This window comes from Rattus norvegicus, chromosome 19 (assembly GCF_021556685.1).
Source record: "Rattus norvegicus strain SHRSP/BbbUtx chromosome 19, alternate assembly SHRSP_T2T, whole genome shotgun sequence".
In the NCBI taxonomy this organism is placed as follows: domain Eukaryota; kingdom Metazoa; phylum Chordata; class Mammalia; order Rodentia; family Muridae; genus Rattus; species Rattus norvegicus.
The window spans coordinates 17,724,763-17,744,341 of record NC_141552.1 but is presented as its reverse complement, the minus strand read 5'-3'; the positions used below and the strand labels follow the sequence as shown (position 1 = coordinate 17,744,341).

Sequence of the window (19,579 nt, the reverse complement as noted above, 5' to 3'; positions counted from 1 at the left end):
CTTTGAGCATGTTCGGCAAGTACAGTCACACTGAATTAAATCCTAGGGCTGGAACCCTATTAATCTTCTACAGAATTACAGAGCAGCCTGGATGAAGACTCAGCTGAAAAGGTGGACATCTCAAGACAGGCACTGGACAATGGCTGACAGATTTGACTGAAGACTGGAAATGTTTTGATATCTCACAGGAAAAGAACGACCCTCCCACTACACTGTACTCTAAGGACAGTTTATTCAGGTTAGGATGACATGAACTATTGTCTCATGTCACAGATGTCAGCACAAAGTATCCAAGGTGTTGTATGCCAATGGTAGCATTAACAGAACAAAGCACACAGTGTCATGAAGACATAAATCATGAGTTTGTGTAGCAAGACCCAGGCCTCTTCCAGGTTCTTAGATAGTAACTGAGAACCTCAAATACGGTAGTGATGTGATAGTGTGGGGTGAATCTAGTTACAACTAGTTTTGACACAGATGACACTTTTTGTGTCATGGTCAGCTTATAATGAATGACTAGACCTAAGCATGAGAGTAACCAAATACTACATTGCTTCTCTAGCTGCTGAGCTTTTAAAAGCCCTGGGGTGACAGCAAGCTTTTGTGGACATACTGGATTGGTTCTTCTGTACTTTAACTCTCTGAGTCACCTCCACTCACAGTAAGTTAGTTCAATTCCATAAATTGGAAATCAGTCACCTGGAAAAAATACATTCTCAATACGATCCCAGATTGGCCATGGAAAAAGGGTAGCTTGAACTGTCCCACCTAGGTTCTGGGCTTGCACAGGCCTGCTCTCCAACAGAAACCTCTGTTCACAGCTGCAGGCTACATTCACTATGGATGCTCTGGAGGTTCCTCCCTAAACTGCTTAGATTAAAATAATTTTCTTGCTAACAATCAAAAAACTGATTATGCCAATCTGGCCTACAAGAAGCTAGTTTCTATTCTGTATTTTATCAGATGTGTATAATACATATGGTCATCATTGATATTAGGTGAAAGATCTGCTCTAATATGGACACTAAGTGATGCTGAAGGATGATCCTGACCCACACTGAGCAGTGGGAACACCAGAGCCCTGTAGGGATGCCTGGCAACCTAACACGTTGAGCAGGCACAGCTCAGTAAGTTCCCTGTGAACACACATCTCCTGAGATCTCTCTATTTAATTGGAGGTGATCCTGTCCACCTAATACAGCACCTCATGTGGAATAACAGAAGCCAACTGCAGGAGCTGTGGTGATGACTCACAGGGTAGAGCATCTGCTGCTCTCTCAGAAGAACCACATGGACCCTAACAATTGGGTAAATCATGTCAGTGATTACATCATAAAGTGTGTGTCGGAGACACAGCCACATTCACCACACAAAAGACACTATCACACTGGGTACCCCTTGGTGACTTTGAATTCACTTACTAGCCTTGTATCCATGGAACATGCAGAGATCCATCTGTAGCTGTCAGTTCTAGGTCCACAGGAAGGGACAGAACCCTTGAGTAAGAATGATGGTCTTAAGAGTCAACAGATAGAATTCTATTTTTATTCATAACAAATACATTTTTACAACAAAACAGGATTAAAATGAATAAAAATATTTAAAAATATTTGAAAGTAAAAATAGTAACAAGAACATATAAATATGAAACAACAAAAAGAAAACTTCAATTAAAATCATAACAAAAATATTTCTAAAAGCATATTCTTAAGGAACATTTAGAAGCACAGACGTATTGCTGTTTCTCCTCTAGCACACATAATGAAAGGCGGTCCCCCAAGTTGTCTCTCAAGTGCTGTTTTCTGAGAAGAAAGTAAGACCTCAATCAGTCAGGCTGGCTTAGTGGTATATAAATTTAGGGTCTCTAAGCAATGACAAATTAACTCAGAGGATGAATACTCATCCAAAAAATGTTGTTACCATTCAGGATGTTTGTCATCAGGGACTCCTGAGAAAGCAACTTATTCTTCAGGAAGCTCTCTTACTGCTGTGTGTCCAATTCCAGCTCTCTTGCACTTTCTGAGACCTGGGAGAGGAAGGCAGTTTTTCAGACACTGATTTGGTGGGGAAATGCAAGCCAGCTCTCAGAATGCTGCCTTCTACCACCTCAGGTCTATTGGACAGTCGACATGGACCTTTTAACTGATATCATTGTTGCTGACTCTGTGGGCAGGGCAAAATCCCCAGAGAGCCTCACAGTAATGTGGGCTGCCAATATGGGACCCAGACTTATACCAGTGCAAACCAAGAACAGGGCAATGGGAAGAGACCTCATTGGTTTGCAGGAAGAAAGGAGATGTCCATATGTCACCAAGGTTAAAGCCAATGACAAGTACTAATTTGACATTTGCACTTGGTTCTTATCCCGGAAAGGTGCTTCCTACACAAGAAGTCACATGACCACAGAGTGTCATTTGTCAAAGAACCAAGAACTTGTTCAAAACTCTACATAGGATCCAATGTATCACATGGATATGCAATAATATGACATGTTATTCATCTGTCACCATTTCTAGACTGCAGCTTCAAAAAGAGCAGCAAAATATGCTTGCACAATAATTCAGTTTCTGAAAAGTGGTTAACGTCCCAGAATACTTGTGCATAGGCAGAGCAATGAACAATTCCATTTCATGAGGTGGTTGGCTGGTTGTGAGTGTGAATTAGAAAGGTGGTAAGAGAAGCAAAGATGTATTAAATTGGCAAATTTTATCAGATATTGTTAAGCTAACACATCTGCTCGTCCTTACCTGATAATGCTGGTTCTGGCCGTTGATGTTCTTTATCTTTCTTGTTGAACTCAACCAAATATTTCTGGTTCAGTGCACAATCAAGATGTACCTCCTTGCTCTCCTGCTTCAGTGGACCAACTTCTTCCTACATGTGTTCTCCATCAGGAGCTGGCTGAGCAGGTTTCTGGAAATACAGTCTGCATAGTAAGATCATGCTGCCCCTTTCTCCCATTCCTACTCTCAAGTCCCACTAACTCTACCAGGTCCCAGATACCCATGAAGACTTAATAAAATGCATCGTGATACATATAAGGCTGCTGCACAAACCATAAAGAGTTAATTCGTGGAAGAATAAATTGTTTGCTTGGCCTGACACCAATTAGTGTCCACACCTCTGAGAAAGAACATGGATCTACAACTATCCATGAAAGCCCAATGCATGGGGCCAACATCAATTAGTAGTGGGTCAACACCCTCAAAAGAGGTCAGTAGAACCAAGAGAAGGTCATGCTAACCATGTGGTCCACGCACTGAATTTTGTAAAACCTGGTGTGACACCATAGGTCCAGGGCAGCCTAATAAATTTCTGCTGACTTCAATCAGTACTGTTCTATCTAGAGCCTTCTGAAGATGCCTAGACAATCCTGGGATGAGGAACAGTCTTTTATGGAACTGAAAACTGAGTCCTAATGACCCTGGACACTGATGGGTAAACAGCACAAGAGATAGAACCAGAGCTGAAGACCGTCCAATCTAGAACAAAGAAAGTCAGAAATGGCCATTCCACAAGTGATAGCCTTTCTGACCAGGACTTACCTAGAGAAGGTAATCTCCTTCTTCAGCTTATGGTTGTTCTCATGGAACTCAGTGTTCTCCATCTCTAAGTTGTGCAGAATTGACATGACTGCCTCCTCCATTCTCTCCAGGTCTTCATAATATGGATTTGGCCTGAAGTGTGGCCTGGCCCCAAATGATAGAATACAATGAACATCGGCATTTAGGAATATATGAACTCAGGGTGGGTCCTATATTACCCCAGGCTGCTGCCTGGATCTTCCAGCACTCAGTGCCCTGCCTAGCAAGTACAGAGACTCACCATAAACTCACTGCAATTACAATCTTGCAAAGCCACCAGCTGTCAAGGGATTTGCAAATGCACACTGGGAACTCACTCTCCCTGACTTTATCCCTGAATTCTTCATTCAGACCAAAAGTTCTGCTTTTAAATAAATGGAAGCAGATGAGTCCATTTTCAATCTCACTCCTCAGGAAGGGTCAGGTTCTGAATCTCCACTATATGGGAGGTGAGGTTTAGCACAGGGTGGTTAGGGAGGCACAGCTTTCTAGAACCCAAAACCTTAACAGGATAAGAAAAAGGTGACCTTGCAGACCCAGGAATGAAACAAGAGCATTTGGAGCGATTCATACCTGTTCTTCATGGATCTCTCTGTCAGAAACCTCAGGCGATCTCTCAGGTCATTTCTCTCCTCGGTAATGAGCTGCAGCTCTTTAATCAGCCTCTCCTTTTCCTTCATGGCCTGATTCTTGCTAAGGTCAGTGCCAGGGGATGATGTTTCTCTCCCAAAGTCTGTAGGTAGAAGAACACAAGTGAACCTGCATGGGGAGAATGCATAGAGTGTTCATAGACCTCAGTGAGGCCTAAACAGGAGAACAAGCCTGGAACCCAGTGTCATTGCTAGGTGATTGGTCTATGCTTAAGAGGCATCCTCAGTGGATCTCAGTTCTCCCACTACTCTATAGAGACCAAGAGATGTAAGCAGCCAGGTGTTCCCTATGCCGGACATCACGTGCTTACATGTACCACGGAGATGGCTTCTCCAGGATTATTATCAGCTGAACAGGGTACAGCTTGGTTTCAGGACCCTCACCCCTGTGGCTTCAGAACTCAGATGATAAATTCACCATCCAAAAAACTTGAGTGATTGGAGACACTCAGATGTCCTACCGTGATACTCTAAGGCAACAACTTTGGATTTAAAACGCATTTCCAGGGAGGATATGTTCAACAGACTTATCAGTGTCCCTATGTGAAATACCAAATGCCCCAGAAGTGCGAATAGGTTACAGGCTGAATCTTGGTCTACACGTTCCAAATAGTTTTGGTATTGTAGAAAAATTTTTGTAACATACAACCTCTAATATATAAAGCAAACGATGACCCTGCCAGTTAGAAGAAATCGGAGAAGGTCTAAGAACATAAGGTTATTGCCTGGAGCACAATCTCTCCCTGTTACTACTGTCAGATACCCACTGTATTTAAAGAAGCAATGATAGTGAAATACATTGCTGCCCTGTCTAAACTCAGAAAAGGTGGACCATCCATGACTACTGATGGTGTTATTATATCAATGTAACAGAGCAAATGAACTGAAAAGTAAAGACCAGAAGTTCACAGTATAATAGCATTGGCCTTACCATATCCTCCCAGTGGGGATGGGGAAACTAAAGTTCTGAAATCCTTGACTTTAAGGAATTGTGATATTCGTGGAAATTCAATTCCTTTTCAGATGCTCCAGTTGTTGTGGCCCATTGCTAGAAAGGTCAGCTTAAGCCTGCAGCCCCCCTGACAGGAAGCTCAAAATACACTGCCCAGAACTTACTCAACATTCCCCAGAAGTGCTGTCTTTCTCCATCATTACTTTGAGACGAAAGGCTAGACTCCTTCACTCTAGACTCTCCACAATCGACGTTCCCCCTCCCAAAATGCTTGTGAAGACGGGAAAACATGTCTTAGCCTGTAACCGCCAGACTCAGACTGAGAGAAACTAGGGCACTGGTTGTCACTACAACACTGGTGACATCACAGAGGATGCTAGAACTCTCTAGGAGACAATAGAATGTCCAGGAAGGGACAGCAGATGTCATGGGGAGCAGACTTTGCCTCCCTGCTAATGTTCTCCCTGTACTGAGCATAAGCAGAGGTGCCCTTTCCAGGAGACTTTCCTGGGGCAGAGCCACTGAGCATCTCCTGCTTCCAAAGCCAAATTTTCCTCAAGGCTTGATTATAAAAAACCTTAGTAATTCCTATGCATATAAATGAATGTTTCCTTTCAAATCTTTCCCAAAAAATGTCTCATCATAACTCAAATTGTCCTCATTCACCAATGTAAGCCATTAAAACTTCTGAGATTTCACACCGGCTTGAATATGCAGTCAAAAGTTCTCTTGTCTCATTATGTACAGGTGCTTTATATCACATCAAGAAATAGTCTGCATGGTAGGTTACAACATGCGTGTGTATTAGGGGAACACTCATGAAGTCATGTGCTTAGCAATCGACAATTGCCAGAAAATTCCTTAGGAAAAAGAGTTGAAGTCTTTATGGTGCTAGGAAAAGTGTGGAGACCAGTTGGCAGAGGAAAGTGCAATATTGGAGCCACCAGTGAAGGGAACCTCATGCTGGTGGTGGGGTTCTCCTCTCTGCACCAATGTCGACAAAGGAGCACTGCTCACAGGACTGAGTAAGATATACCATGAGCTTCTATCAGAAAAATAAAATAGTCAAGAGATATAGGGGGTGCACAGAAACGTCTAAAATGAGGCTATAAACATCATTAAGTGGATAGAGCAAGGTCCCTGCACCTGTACACTGGGAAATGGCCACCACACCAAACTCAAAAGCATCTATCATAGTAAAAAATGAATACTTTATAGAATGCACACACTAACATTGATTGATCACATACATAGTTCAAATTTTAGGGACAAATTCATGGCCTTAACTATCTTTGTCTCAACTTATATAGCAAAAAATACGAAAGAACGAGAAAAGAAAAAGTCAAAACTAAAAGCTCAAGCTTCTCATATGAGGATTGCAGGAAGTGTTATATGGGAGTCAGTTCTGATTAGGCCATTTTAGATAGAACAGTGCATAGTGACCCTTAATGTGATGGGCCCTATATAAAGCTTTTTGCAATATTGGAATTTTAACAAACCTCATCCAGAACGTATGGAAGAGGCACCATGTGATCAGCATGTGATCACCATGTCCTTACTCTGTATCAGGTTATTTTTCTGCATCCTTGATTGTCAGGCATATAACAGCAACAATCTGAAATAGCTGGTAGCCATGAAAAACATGGCTAAAGGGGTTGGGGATTTAATTCAGTGGTAGAGCGCTTGCCTAGGAAGCACAAGGCCCTGGGTTCAACCCCCAGCTCCGAAAAAAAGAACAAAAAAAAAAAAAAAAAAAAGAAAAACATGGCTAAAACTATAGTTGTGGGTTACACACCTCAACTGTGAAAGGCTAATGCTGTCTGCACTGTCCTTCGATGCCACTCTTTTAAGCCTATTTATTACAAAGTGAAAGGAGGTTTATCTGAGCTCAAAGTGATACTGGCCAGCCAGGTAGAGGGCAACATGTGATACTTGAGACCCTGTTTTAAACCAGCACAGAAATCCATACTTCATTCAAAGCATCATCTACGAATTCTTGATTATTTACCATTCTCTCCCTACCAGTCGTTCTGTTTGGAATGGTAGAAAACAACTGGAACTGATCTTTCTATCTTAAGGACCTTGATCTCTCTTTTTTTAGGTCCACATTAAGAGTGCATACAAATGGACATCACCATCTGAACATCTTAGTATTATCTACTCTGTATATATAGCATAATACTGTGTCTATGACAATCTCAAGCTTCCTTGAGTGTAGTTGCCCCATCAAGAAGTGTGAAGTTCTGAGTTCAAACCCCAGTGATGCTTTAAAGGGACTAGAAGAAAGCCATCAGAGATACTCCACTTCTTTGTCCTTAGATTAAATCAAGTTGACACAATGTGAACCTGGTGGGCTATTTAACCAGCATCTTTCTCCCAACCCCACTTCCACGAGTTCAGTCCATGGCAGAATTCATCCCCCACCATCCTAGATATTTCTTTGTATATTTCTACAAGAGCCAGGTTTCTTTTTTTTAATAGAATTAGTTGTAGTCAATCAACTGCTGCCCTATGTGAGAAATGATTAGTATCTATTGCAACTTACCACACTGTATTTGTGTATACAAGTACATTATTGGAAATCCAGCACTACTGAGGGATTGGAAACCAGTGCTGTGGCCTTGCCTTTCTGTGCCTCTTCCTGGCTCACAGGCAGCAGGGGGCAGACCTTGAGTTCCTCTTCAGGGACAGAGTGATGTTGAATGGGCACTGAGCAGGCAGAGAAACACAGCTGAGGCAGCTCCTTTCAGTTATCAAACACATCATCTCCTTCCCATCTTAAGGGCTACTGCTGAGGTCTTGCCCCCATACCTACCTTAATAGCAGCGAATATGTTACACAGCAGCCAGCTCTTTCCTATTGTTCTGTAATACGCCTCCACATCATGGATGCCAAGAAAAACACTAACAAAGAACAAAAAACTCTGACGTTGAACTGTGTGGTGCTGGTCACATACCCTGTTATGTTCTGTATGTTATGAGGTTTGTTAATCTTAACAAGTTCCCCAAGTGTATTCTTCACATAGGACCCAATAGATTCAAGGGAAATAGGAACAATTATGTGTAAAATGGCCTGAGTCAGGGCCCATAGACCGAAGCATTTCTAGCACTTGTGCATGAGCCCATGTGGATTTTGCAATGAGCTGGGCCTAGCAATGTCCAGTACACAGTTGTGAGCTGTTGCTCTGGTTGAACTGTATTGGTGTGTGCATTAATAAACTACACCTATTTAAATGAATTCAGTGTCCTGTGGTTTGAATCCAGACCCCTTGACACCAGATCTTCCCTTCTGCAGCACTTGGGAAAAAGGCTAAGTTTAGGAAAGGTGACGTCTTGCCATAAGTTATGTGACAAGAGGGATGGTGAATGATCCCTTGAGATAAGAATCAAGGTTTCCTCTGTGGTATTTAGGTCTATACTGGCCCTGTGCAACAGCTTCAAGAACCCATTTCTGATTTTCCTTGGGATTCCCGTGATGATGCACTCAGACATGATTGGAAACAACCAAAACGGTGGTCAGACTTGATTTATAAAATGTAGGTAACATTGCAAACTTATGTTGTAGGATATTTGATCATATTGTCATCCCCAATATTGTGTTATTTACTTAGAAAAATACCTTCTGGCTGTTTAGTTCAGCACTAACACCAATATTTAACCCTAGAGCTATTTTTGTTTGTTTGTTTGTTTTTTGTTTTTGTTTTTGGATGAACAAGTACTTTCCTATTTTGTGGCCCAGCCCTAGCTCTTACTTCTTTGCACAGTCATAGAGAGCCCTCAAACATATACTCAGACAAAGCCAGGGGAGTGTATAAAAGGGCCTAAGGCAATACCACATAATGACATTGAAAGTGGGCTCTCTTCTTGATCCACGCCTCCAGCTCTCCTGACATCTACATGAATTATAACTCCTAATGCAGTGTAAATGATGTCTGCGCTATTGCTGAAGGAATCATGAGAATAACAACTGTAAACATTCCACCATGGATAGAATTTGTGGAAAGAGGTGACTGGCAGCCAACAAGAGGACTCTACAGTTAAAGGGGCTTGCTGTCAAGTCTGATGAGCTTGACTCAATCCCCAGGACCCACGTGGTAAAAGGGAGAGAACCAAGGGCCAAGCTGTCCTCTGGCTTCCACTCATGTGCTTACATGTATGTGAGTATATATGTATATGTCTGTATGTATGTGTGGATATGAATGTGTGTATGCATGTATGTGTATACGTGTATATGTATATGTGTGTATATGTCTGTCTATATGTGTGTATAGGTGTATTTGTATGTGTGTATATGTATTGTATGTGTGTATATGTGTGTATGTATATGTGTATGTGTGTATGCATGTATGTGTGTATGTGTGTATGTGTGTGTATGTGTGTGTATGTGTGTATGCATGTAGGTGAGTATGTATCTGTGTGTGAGCATGAATGTGTATAGTCATGTATATGCATGTGTTTTCATGTACGTGTATTCGTGTATATGTACGAATGTATGTGTGTATATGTATGTATGGACACACAAACACACACAATGTTAAAACATAAAAAGCTCCTTGGAGTATTCACCATGCCTGGATAAGTGGTGACCATGTGGGGGAAACACATGTCCATGTAAGCACACCTGTTCACATGTGCTGAGCAATGCCCAGCCTGGTCTTGGGCTCACTACCTGCCCAACGATGAGTTTCTGCCCACCTGGTCTTCTCAGAGCCAGGTGACAATTGTTCCTGGCATGCCAGTTCTGTTCCCGTTTCTCATGCCACAAACCTTCTAGCTTGAATCTCACCTACTGACGCAGGAACCTAACAGCCTCCAACCCAGTGAAGTAAGTAAACTTCTTCCTGACATCCTCCGGCTTGGTGTCCCCCATGAGTCACAGGGAGGAAGGATGGCATGCACCAAGAAGAAGGGCCATGGGCAAGGAAGACAGGATCATAAGTCAGTCATCACTGACACCAGCAAAGTGTGTGCTTCAGAGCTGGCTCTGCTCTTTCTTGTCCCAGTGGCAGGACTTAAGAGTGGTGCATACCTGTCACCCAGCACTCAGAGACGTCTGAGGCATGAGAACCAGGAGTTCATGGCCATCGTAACTAATGGTGAGATCAAAGCCAGCCTGGGCCGCATGAGACTCAGTCTCAAAGCAGGCAAGGAGGAACTTGCTATATATGAGCAAGGAAGCTGGAATCCTCCTGGGTTCTAAACATTCACTGCAATACAGAAAGATGCTAGGGCTAGTGTGGCAGAAAGTAGGAGATAGAGAAGCCAGGTTAACCCTCCCTAAACTTCTCATGCTGTGTGAGCTATGAGTAGATGGTGCCCTATACACTGTGGACAGGATGGTCTCTCAGACGGTTCAGAAAGCCATGGAGGACTCCAGCAATTCTCCACTTGGGTGTCACTTGAGTCTTATATGTGTGTGTTTACAAGCCAAAATATAAGATCCATAGGTGACTGTGTAAATTCAACATGGCACAGCCATGTGCTAGAATATTATTCAGCCTTACATAGGATTCAGATTCTGACCCTTGAACAGGAATGAGAATGGTAGCCATTCTCCTAAGTCAGACCTCCAGGCAGTGCAAAGACAAACTAACACTGTATGACACCACTGAGGGCTGCAGTGTCACCAGTTATATAAGGACAGAAAGCAGGAAGGTCTACAGAGCTCCAGGGGTGACATGGAGTGGGGAGGTTGGAGGGTAGGTGTGTAAGTGGGACTGAGCCTCAGAGGAGTCAGACATGGCTGCAGAATATGCATGTGGCTGCCTCCCATACCTGTGAGTCCTGCCTCCTCAGAAAGGCAAATACAGCAAAAGAAAGGGACAGAGGGGACAGGCTCTGACCACCTGTAGACACACACAAATGACATAACAGAATGTGCACACTGATGCCTTGCTGCAGGAGCAGTTGAGCATCCAGAAGGGTTGAAAGAGGCTGGAAGGGCTGAGCATGGCACTTAGTTCAAGGACATAGCTTTAGGTCCTGGGGAACCTACGGTGCCCAGGCCCCATCCTGCTGATACTGAGGGACATCGCTGACATTCAGGGTGATGGCCGGGCTGGGCTGGGGAATAGGTGTCCACTCTCACCTGCCTCAGCTTGAAGATGCGCTGGGTGAAGTAGGACTGCAACTGCTTGTTGGATTCATTGATGCAAATCTGCTGGAAGCTATTCTGTTCAAAGTCCTCAAATCTGAATATGGCCAAGACACCAATGGGCAAGCACTGGGAGACAAGGTTTGGTTATAGCCGGGGCCTCCTGGAAAGATTAGCCCTCCTGAGAGGAGTTGCAGCAGAGGGGGTGTGTTTTCCTGACCTGTTTGTTACCCAGTGTTTTTTGCCAAGGGTTCCTTTGTTATTTCTTGATGGAACCAGGCCTGCACATATCCAGGAAGCATTGGGGTGGAACCTAGGCTTGGTGCCCACATGCTGGCATCGCTGAGGGTGAAGCCTAGCCTACCACACTTCCAGACACCGAGTGCAGATGCCTGGGTTCCTATAGAATGGCGGTTCTTACCCTTCCTAACACTGTGTCTCTTTATTTCAGTTCCTCATGTTGTGATCCCAACCATAAACTTATTGGAGAGCTACTTCATGAGTGTAACTTTGTTACTGTGAGGAACTGTAATGTAAATGTCTGGTGTGCAGGAGCTCTGATGTAGAACCCACAGATTGAGAGCAGCTGCTGTAGAGGATCAGAGTCCCCTGCCAGCCCTGGTGTTTGCAGAGATCCCCTGGGTTCCTAGTCTCCATGGCTTTCCCAAGGACAGGGTTTATTCTTGGCCGTCTCAGGGCCCGGGACCTCACAGAAACAGCCTCTCCCATGTCCTTCCTGTTGAGGAGAGCGTGGTTGGTCCTCAGCACAGACCAGTCAAACAGGGCGCTGTATAGACACTTGGCCAGGGGTCTCCTGCAGTTATGGCCTCTGGACAGAGGGGTTTCTTCCCTGGGGTGGGGCAACCATGCCAGGTACAGGCAGTGATGCTCAGAGTCAAGACCTATTTTTGTCTTATTTTCATAGACAAAGTTGCCCAGGCTGGCCTCGAACTTGCCGTGTAGCCAAGGATAATTAAACAACTGATCCTACTGCCTCTACCCACCATGGCCTGGCATTGCAGATGAGTGTCACCAGAGCTGGTTTGTCACAGCTGCTATATGGCTCTAAGTCAGGTGCCTCATGTGCAGGAGTGTTATGACTGTGCCATCCCCACCCTGCAACCAGGGTTTTCACCTTTCTCCTGCTGAAGTCTGCTTAATCCTACCCTGGACCCAGGACACAGCAGCTGTGGGAGACTCAAAGCCTGGGGCTTCAGCACAGCATGGGTACACAGCATGGCATGCAGCCTACACGGCTGTGAAAAAGCCAAGGAAGTGCTTCTCAGCTCACCCCCTGTAGGAGTGTCTAGTCCATCCTTCTCTCCATGGACGCAGACATCTGCTTCCAACTGCCCGACATGTCCCTCTGGTTTTGACTTTCCTGGATGCCATGTCAATGCCACCACACAGAGTGCTGCCTCTACTGGGGACACACACACAACCTCTCTGGGGGACATCTGAGCCAAGCAGGGATTGGGTGCACTGCAGAGAGGTCAAGTCATGTCGTGAAGTACCTTGTCCCACAAAGGCTCACTGTTCAGGGAGTTGACTGGAAAAGTAAGCTTATGCCCCTGGGCAGGGTTCCCCATAGGGAGTGTCCCCCACCCTGCTATCAGGTCTATTCCTGGTGCCATGCAAATTCAATTTGCAAGACCCAATGCTCTGGAAATGTCAAGAGCTAACGGAAATGTACCAGGAAGTGCACACCATAGCAAAGGGAGAGGATGGCACAGAGACCTATGCTATGGGTTAAAGGGCACGGAAAGGCCACCTCGAGCACAGGGGTCAGTCACCTCTTTCACAAACAAGGCAAAGGTCAATGCTCTCAGCTCTGGGAGCCTAAAGGGCTCTGTGGCTCCTAAGCCCTGCAGCTGCAGCCAGAAGCAGCACTGAACAGGATGTAAATGCTGAGTATGGCGATGTCAATAAAACTTTATTTACAAAACCAAATTGGTGGTGGTGGTGGTGGTGGTGGTGGTGGTGGTGGTGGTGGTGTCGGCGGACTGGTTCATTTCAAAGCATGCTGGAGTGGCATGGCCACTGAGCATCGGGAAACACAGAAAGGAATGCGACCGGACGCAGGGCTCCCAACACCCTAGACGTCGACCTATGGCACTGGAACAGGGTCCCTGAAGGTAAGTCTGGACAGTCAGATAAGGTAAGTACAATTTATTACAAGGAAATGGGACAAGATAAATCTTCTCTTCATCTCGCTATGCTTAAGCATCTTTAAGAGTGCAGGGAATTCATGTCTATCAGTCTGGTTTAGAAAAGTGTTTAGAGACAGCAAGAGTACACTCCATGGTTCCCTGACGAGGGTTCCAGGGATTCTGATATCTGGGTCAAAGTGAAAGTTAAGGTGCAAAAGGCTGTCAGGCAGGGCAAAAAGATTCCAATTTCTGGTCTCTTTGGGCTGTAATTTTTACTGTGTTCAAGGCCATGAATGCAGAAAGGGTAATAACGAATACAGAACAAGAAGCTAGAGCTTCATTAAGACAAAACGAAAGTAAAAGTTTTGCCCTCTGCACCATTGCCTGAAGCAGGTTTTTCTAAGTCCTTTCCCGAGGATGGCATGTTGACCATTAGATTCACAGGATGATAATGACGAATTCACCTGCCTTTTCTTTTCCTATAATTAGGCCAGCATCGATTCAAGGTGTGGCCCAACCGACTTATTATAAAGGATGATACTGGTTGGTTGAAAAAGGTAGTAGCTTTCTATGAACCATATATTAAGTTTTTATGTATATTAAAATTAACATTGGAAAGAACAATGGTAGGAGAGGAAGCTGGAGGACAACTGCTGCAAATGCTTGCTTTTGAAAATGCTAATGAAGAGTACAGGAGAGCATTATTACCTATAAAGGAGGCTGGGGATATTAATGCTTATATGAAGGCATGCAAGGGTATCTTTTCTGAAAATGGAAAGATGCATATTTGGCACGTATTGATCCAGATAGAGTTATTAAATTATATGTTTAAATACTCTTGAATATCCTACAGGCACTTTCACTCAGGATGAGTTGCCTTTAGAATGGGTTTATATTAAATAAAACTTTAACCAAACATTAACAAATAATGAGGCATACAAAGACCTGTTACTCTGTGGGGATATGATTGTGCTGCTATTGTTTTCCCATTAAGCAAAAATAAAGGGGAATATTTAATGCAGATGTCTGAGGTTTTTCAATTAGCCATGATTTCTTACACTGGAAATATTGAATTTCATCCTCCCCATAGTAAATTGTGGGATTGCTTTAAAAAACAAAAAAAAAATTTGATAAATACACTAATTTCTGTTGATCCATTACCATCAGCCTTTACTGTGTTTACAGATGGCTCTAACACCAAGATGGCTTATTGGACCAAAGATTAATTTTGGGGACAAGAATCTTCTTTTGGGTCAGTACAACAAAATGAATTATTAGCGGTAATTAATGTATTCCAGGATTTTACTCATGATGTAAAAATATTATAGCTGAGTCCGCTTATGTTGTAGGAGTAGTACAGAATATTGCGACTGCTGTTGTTTCTACATCTAAGCCTATATTAAATGTTATTCTCACATATTAAAGGACTATTGTTATTATGAAACTCTAGAATATTCATTACACATACTAGATCACATTCAAAATTTCCAGAATCTTTAACACTTGGCAATCCTATGGTAGATCAATTAGTGGCATTTGCTACCCCAGAAGAACACAGTCATAATCATACCCATACAGGATATTTACATATTAAATATAAGCTTCCCTATTCTCTAGCCAAACGAATTATTGCTAATTGTCCTATGTGTCAGTCTTCACGTATAAAATGTGTTCCATCTCAAATTAATCCCAGAAGGATGCAACTTAATACATCGTGGCAGATGGATGGAAGCCATATTTCTGAGTTTGGTCGCCTTTCACATATAGATGTAAGCATAGATAATTTTTCAAAATTTGTGTGGGCTATACCATTGCCAGGAGTACGCACTGCTCATGTTATACAGCATCTATTGGAAACCTTTGCTGTTATGGGACTGCCCTCTAAAATTAAAATTGATAATGGACCAACATATATTTCTTATCAATATAAACAATTTTGTCAACGATATCATATTGTACATATTACTGGTACAGAACACAATACACAAGGACAAGCTTTTGTTGAAAGAATTCACCATACCCTGAAATGACAAATTATAAAATTAAAAAGGGGGAAAAGAGATGGCCTTATGCAACCTGAATGGAGTTTGCAGACCAGTCCCAGAGCTATATTGGCACAAGCATTATACGTTATTAATTTTCTTAATTTACCACAAGGTGAAGTTATATCAAGAGCAGATAGACACTTTGTTGAACTTCCCCCCAGAAAGCATGGAACAGACAGTATGGATAAAAATTGCCCGGGATGCTGAATGGCAGGAAGGGACATCATTGTATATAGGGGAGAGGGTTTTGTCTCATTACAGGATGGGAGACTATTCTGGTTACCTGGGAGATGGATCCAAGCACAGAATAATAAGAACTGCTCCCTACCCTCAAAGGAATCCAGTTAAACCAGCTACATTTTCTCCTGATGGATGTTCTCAGGAGATGAGGAGGTGTCCTCCATTACTGAGGCCCTGGCTTCTCTTAGTGTCCACAAACAACAATGGATAAGGATCCGTGCAGTGACAACCCTATTACCTATATGGGGTAAGGTGAAGCGATTAAGCACTGAAAGGAATGATTTTGTCCCCTTCAGGAAAGTCCTTTACTGCTGAGCACTTATTCTTAGCAATGTGTGTTTTACTCATGGTTTCTTCTGCTGCGGCCAATGCCAGTTATCGGGCTTATATTGCTTATCATGATGAAATCCTACTACTTTTCTGTTAGTAAATATATGGATAATGACACAGAACATGATTGGAAGTTAATTCAAGCCTATTTAGAGGGTAATGAAAGTGCTTCAAAAGTAATTAATGCCTTGAAATATGATGTTCGAATGTCTTTTGGTAAACAGCTAGAAGATACTACCCCTATGGAAATAGCGAAATTATTGGCTGATCAATTGACAGGATTAGATCCCAAGGCTTGGCTTCAAAGGATTTTCCATAGCATGGGAGGAGCTAGTTTCGCCATAATCTTATGTACATTATGTATTATGTTGCTTTATTTTTACATGACTAAACCCCACAAGTACCTTTAGCTATGTTATGTAAAGTGTTACTTTAAAACAAAAGAAAAAAGAAGGAATTGTTAAGACATAGAGATGCAGCTCCCAGGCAGGGTCAAGAAAGGCCTGGTGATAGATTCAAGTAGGGGCTGGAATGCCGCCCTGGAGAAGAAAATGTTTTTCTCACTTGGCCTTAAATTATGTTCTGCTGTGTCCCATTTCTGTGGAAGTGGTTCTAACGCTCTCTTGGTAATGGTGAGTATATTTTGATTATAATAAGAGAGGTGATTTGTTATATGAATATTTTTAGAAGAAGCTTTCGTTTATTCGTCTTTCTTTGTTTAATCTTCCCTCATTGTTCCTGGTATCCTGGGAATAATGATCTTATGGTATCTTGACACAATGAAAATTGTAGTAATGCATATTCTTAGCTTAATAAGGATTAATAAAGCTTGCAACTGCGTGCAGTTTCTTCTGCCTTTGCTCTGCATCCCCTGTGTCCTGGGGTATGCGACCATACCCAGGGCCCCAACTCACTAGACATTGACAATGGGTCACCCCACAAAACACAGAAGCATCTACCTTAGTCAAAAATGGACATTTTATTGAATGCATACACTAACACTGATTGATCACATCCATAGCTAAGATACTAGGGGCAGATCCGTGGCCCAAAATACATTCCTCTAAACCTATAAAGCGAAAGAAAGAAAGAAAGAAAGAAAGAAAGAAAGGAAGGAAGGAAGGAAGGAAGGAAGGAAGGAGAAAAAACACAAAAAACTTAAGCTTCTCATAGGAACTTCGCAGGAAGTGTTGTCTGGCGGTCAGTTCTGATTAGGCCATTTTAGATGAAACAGTGCATAGTGACCCTTAATGTGATGGGCCCTATATAAAGCTTTTTGCAATATTGGAATTTTAACAAACCTCATCCAGAACATACAGCAGAGGCAAGGATGTGATCACCATGTCCTTGCTCTCTATCAGGTTATTTTTCTGTGTCCTTGATTGTCAGGCATAGAACAGCAACAATCTGAAATAGCTGGTAGACATGGAACAAAGTGGCTAAAACTATAGTTGTGGGTTGCACACCTCAACTATCAATGGCTAATGCTGTCCTCACAGTCCTCGGAGGCCCCTCTTGTAAGACTATCTATTGGAAAGTGGAAGCAGGTTTATCTGAGCTCAAAGTGAACCTGGCCAGCCAGGGAGAGGGCAACATGGGATATTTGAGACCCTCTCTTAAACCAGCACAAAAACCAACCCTTCATTCAAAGCATCATCTATTAATTCTTTACTATTTACCACTTTCTCCCTACCAGCCTTTCAGTCTGGAATGGTAGAAAAGCCTGGGAATGTTCCGTCTATTCTAAGGACCTTGATCTCTCTTTCCTTAGGTCCACATTAAGAACACATGCAAATGGGTATCACCATCTGAACAACTTAGTATCATCTACTCAGTATATCTAGCCTAATACTGTGCTATGACAATCTCAAGCTTCCTTGAGTTTCGCTGACCCAGCAAGAAGTATGAAGTACTGAGGCCACACCCCAGTGATCCTTTCAAGGGGTTAGAAGAAAGCCATGAGAGAAACTCCACTTCTTTGTCCTTAGATTAAATCACATTGACACAATGTGGGTGGACTATTTAACCAGACATGTTTCTCCCAACCCCACCTTTCTGAGTTCAGACCATGGCAGAATTCATGCCCCACCACCCTAGATATTGAGTTTAGTGATATGTAATTATTATTTAAACCTATGTATTAAATTTTGTCATTTTGTTAATTTTTGTGGTTTTCACAGTCTTCTTTGATTAACTTTCCTAGTTTTATTAATTTATCCCCTGTGTTCTTTGGTGTTTTGTCCTTCCCTTCAAACTAAAGTATTCCTTTTAGGATCCGCTACAGAGCTGTCTTACTGGTTACTCATATTGTGTTAAATTTATTTTTAGTGTGCATTAGTCAGCACAGTAGCTGTGCAGCTGCCTGACCTCCATGGACCAGATCTACTTTCCAAACAATAAGGCTCAACTCTTACTGACTGTGTAGCATCTTAGCTGCTCTTTGTTCCCTTGGACAGCCCTCTGGACCAGGCTCTCCTCTCCCTTAACCATGGCTGCTGTCCTCTTCCTCTCTCCTCTCCATCACACACGTTCTTCCTTTATTCTCTGGCAGCTTCTTCTTCCTTCTTCCCTCCTCATGATCCTCTCTAGCAAAGCCCTCAAAGCTCACCTCCCCCATCTCTCTGCTGTGCAGCTGTTGGCTGTTGGCTTCATTATAATCACAGTTAACTGGGAGCAGGGTCAGTTATTTGGGGTTAACCAGTCTTGAGTTCTACAATTAGCATTAAAATACAAGCAGCATTAGGCCAATACACTACAGGGGTTTTGTTTGTTTGTTTGTTTGGTTTGGTTTAATTTTCATTTACCTTTTTACTTGTTATTTTATTTTTGGCTATTTTTTATTAAACGGTTATTTTATTTATTTACATTTCAACTGTTGTCCTGCTTTCCACACTCCCCTCATCAAACCTTACATCCCTTTTCTGCTCAGCTTTGCCTATGTGACAGTGCTTCCCCACCCACACATATCCATCCCCACCTCACACCTCTAGGATCTCCATTTGGAGGGCAACAGGCCTCACCTGAACCATAGAGCATCCTTGCATACACTTTGGCTGGCAGTTTGGCCCCTGGGAGCTTGGGGATTAGGGAAAGAAGATCTGTTAAGATATTAAAGCCAATGATTGCTGCATTCTCTTCTTTTTCTGGTTATAGGTGAAATTATGTTTGTGTGCTTCTCTTTTTTTAAATTATTGAGAGAAGATTAATTTCTTGGTTTTTCTTGGGTATAGTTTAGTTCATTGTCTTGGAGTTTTCCTCCTATTAGCCTCTGTTGTGCTTTCCTACAGAAAAGAATTCTTTAAATTTGGTTTTGTCATGAAATATCCTGGTTCCTCCTTTTATGGTGATTGAGGATTATGCTGGATATAGGAGCCTGTGTCTACATTACATCTGCCCAAGATTTTCTGACTTTTAGAATCTCTGTTGAGAAGTCTGGTGTAATTCAGATACGTCTGAATTTATTTGTTACTAGATATTTATACCTTACCCCTTTTAATGTTCTTTCTTGATCTGTGCATTTAGCGTCTTAATTATT

At 42.7% G+C, this 19,579-nt stretch overlaps 1 protein-coding gene across 1 annotated transcript; it reads right to left on the bottom strand.

Moving 5' to 3' along the window:
- Positions 1-1,531: 1,531 nt before the first annotated feature.
- Positions 1,532-5,546, bottom strand: LOC147998935 (disks large homolog 5-like). The gene is made up of 6 exons (XM_087595975.1): positions 5,351-5,546; positions 4,158-4,317; positions 3,546-3,689; positions 2,748-2,913; positions 1,921-2,026; positions 1,532-1,802 (listed from the first exon to the last, which is right to left on the bottom strand). Exons 1-4 carry the CDS (start codon positions 5,475-5,477, stop codon positions 2,856-2,858), a joined length of 489 nt encoding a protein of 162 aa, XP_087452101.1. The 5' UTR covers positions 5,478-5,546; the 3' UTR covers positions 1,532-1,802; positions 1,921-2,026; positions 2,748-2,855.
- Between the last annotated feature and the right edge of the window lie 14,033 nt (positions 5,547-19,579).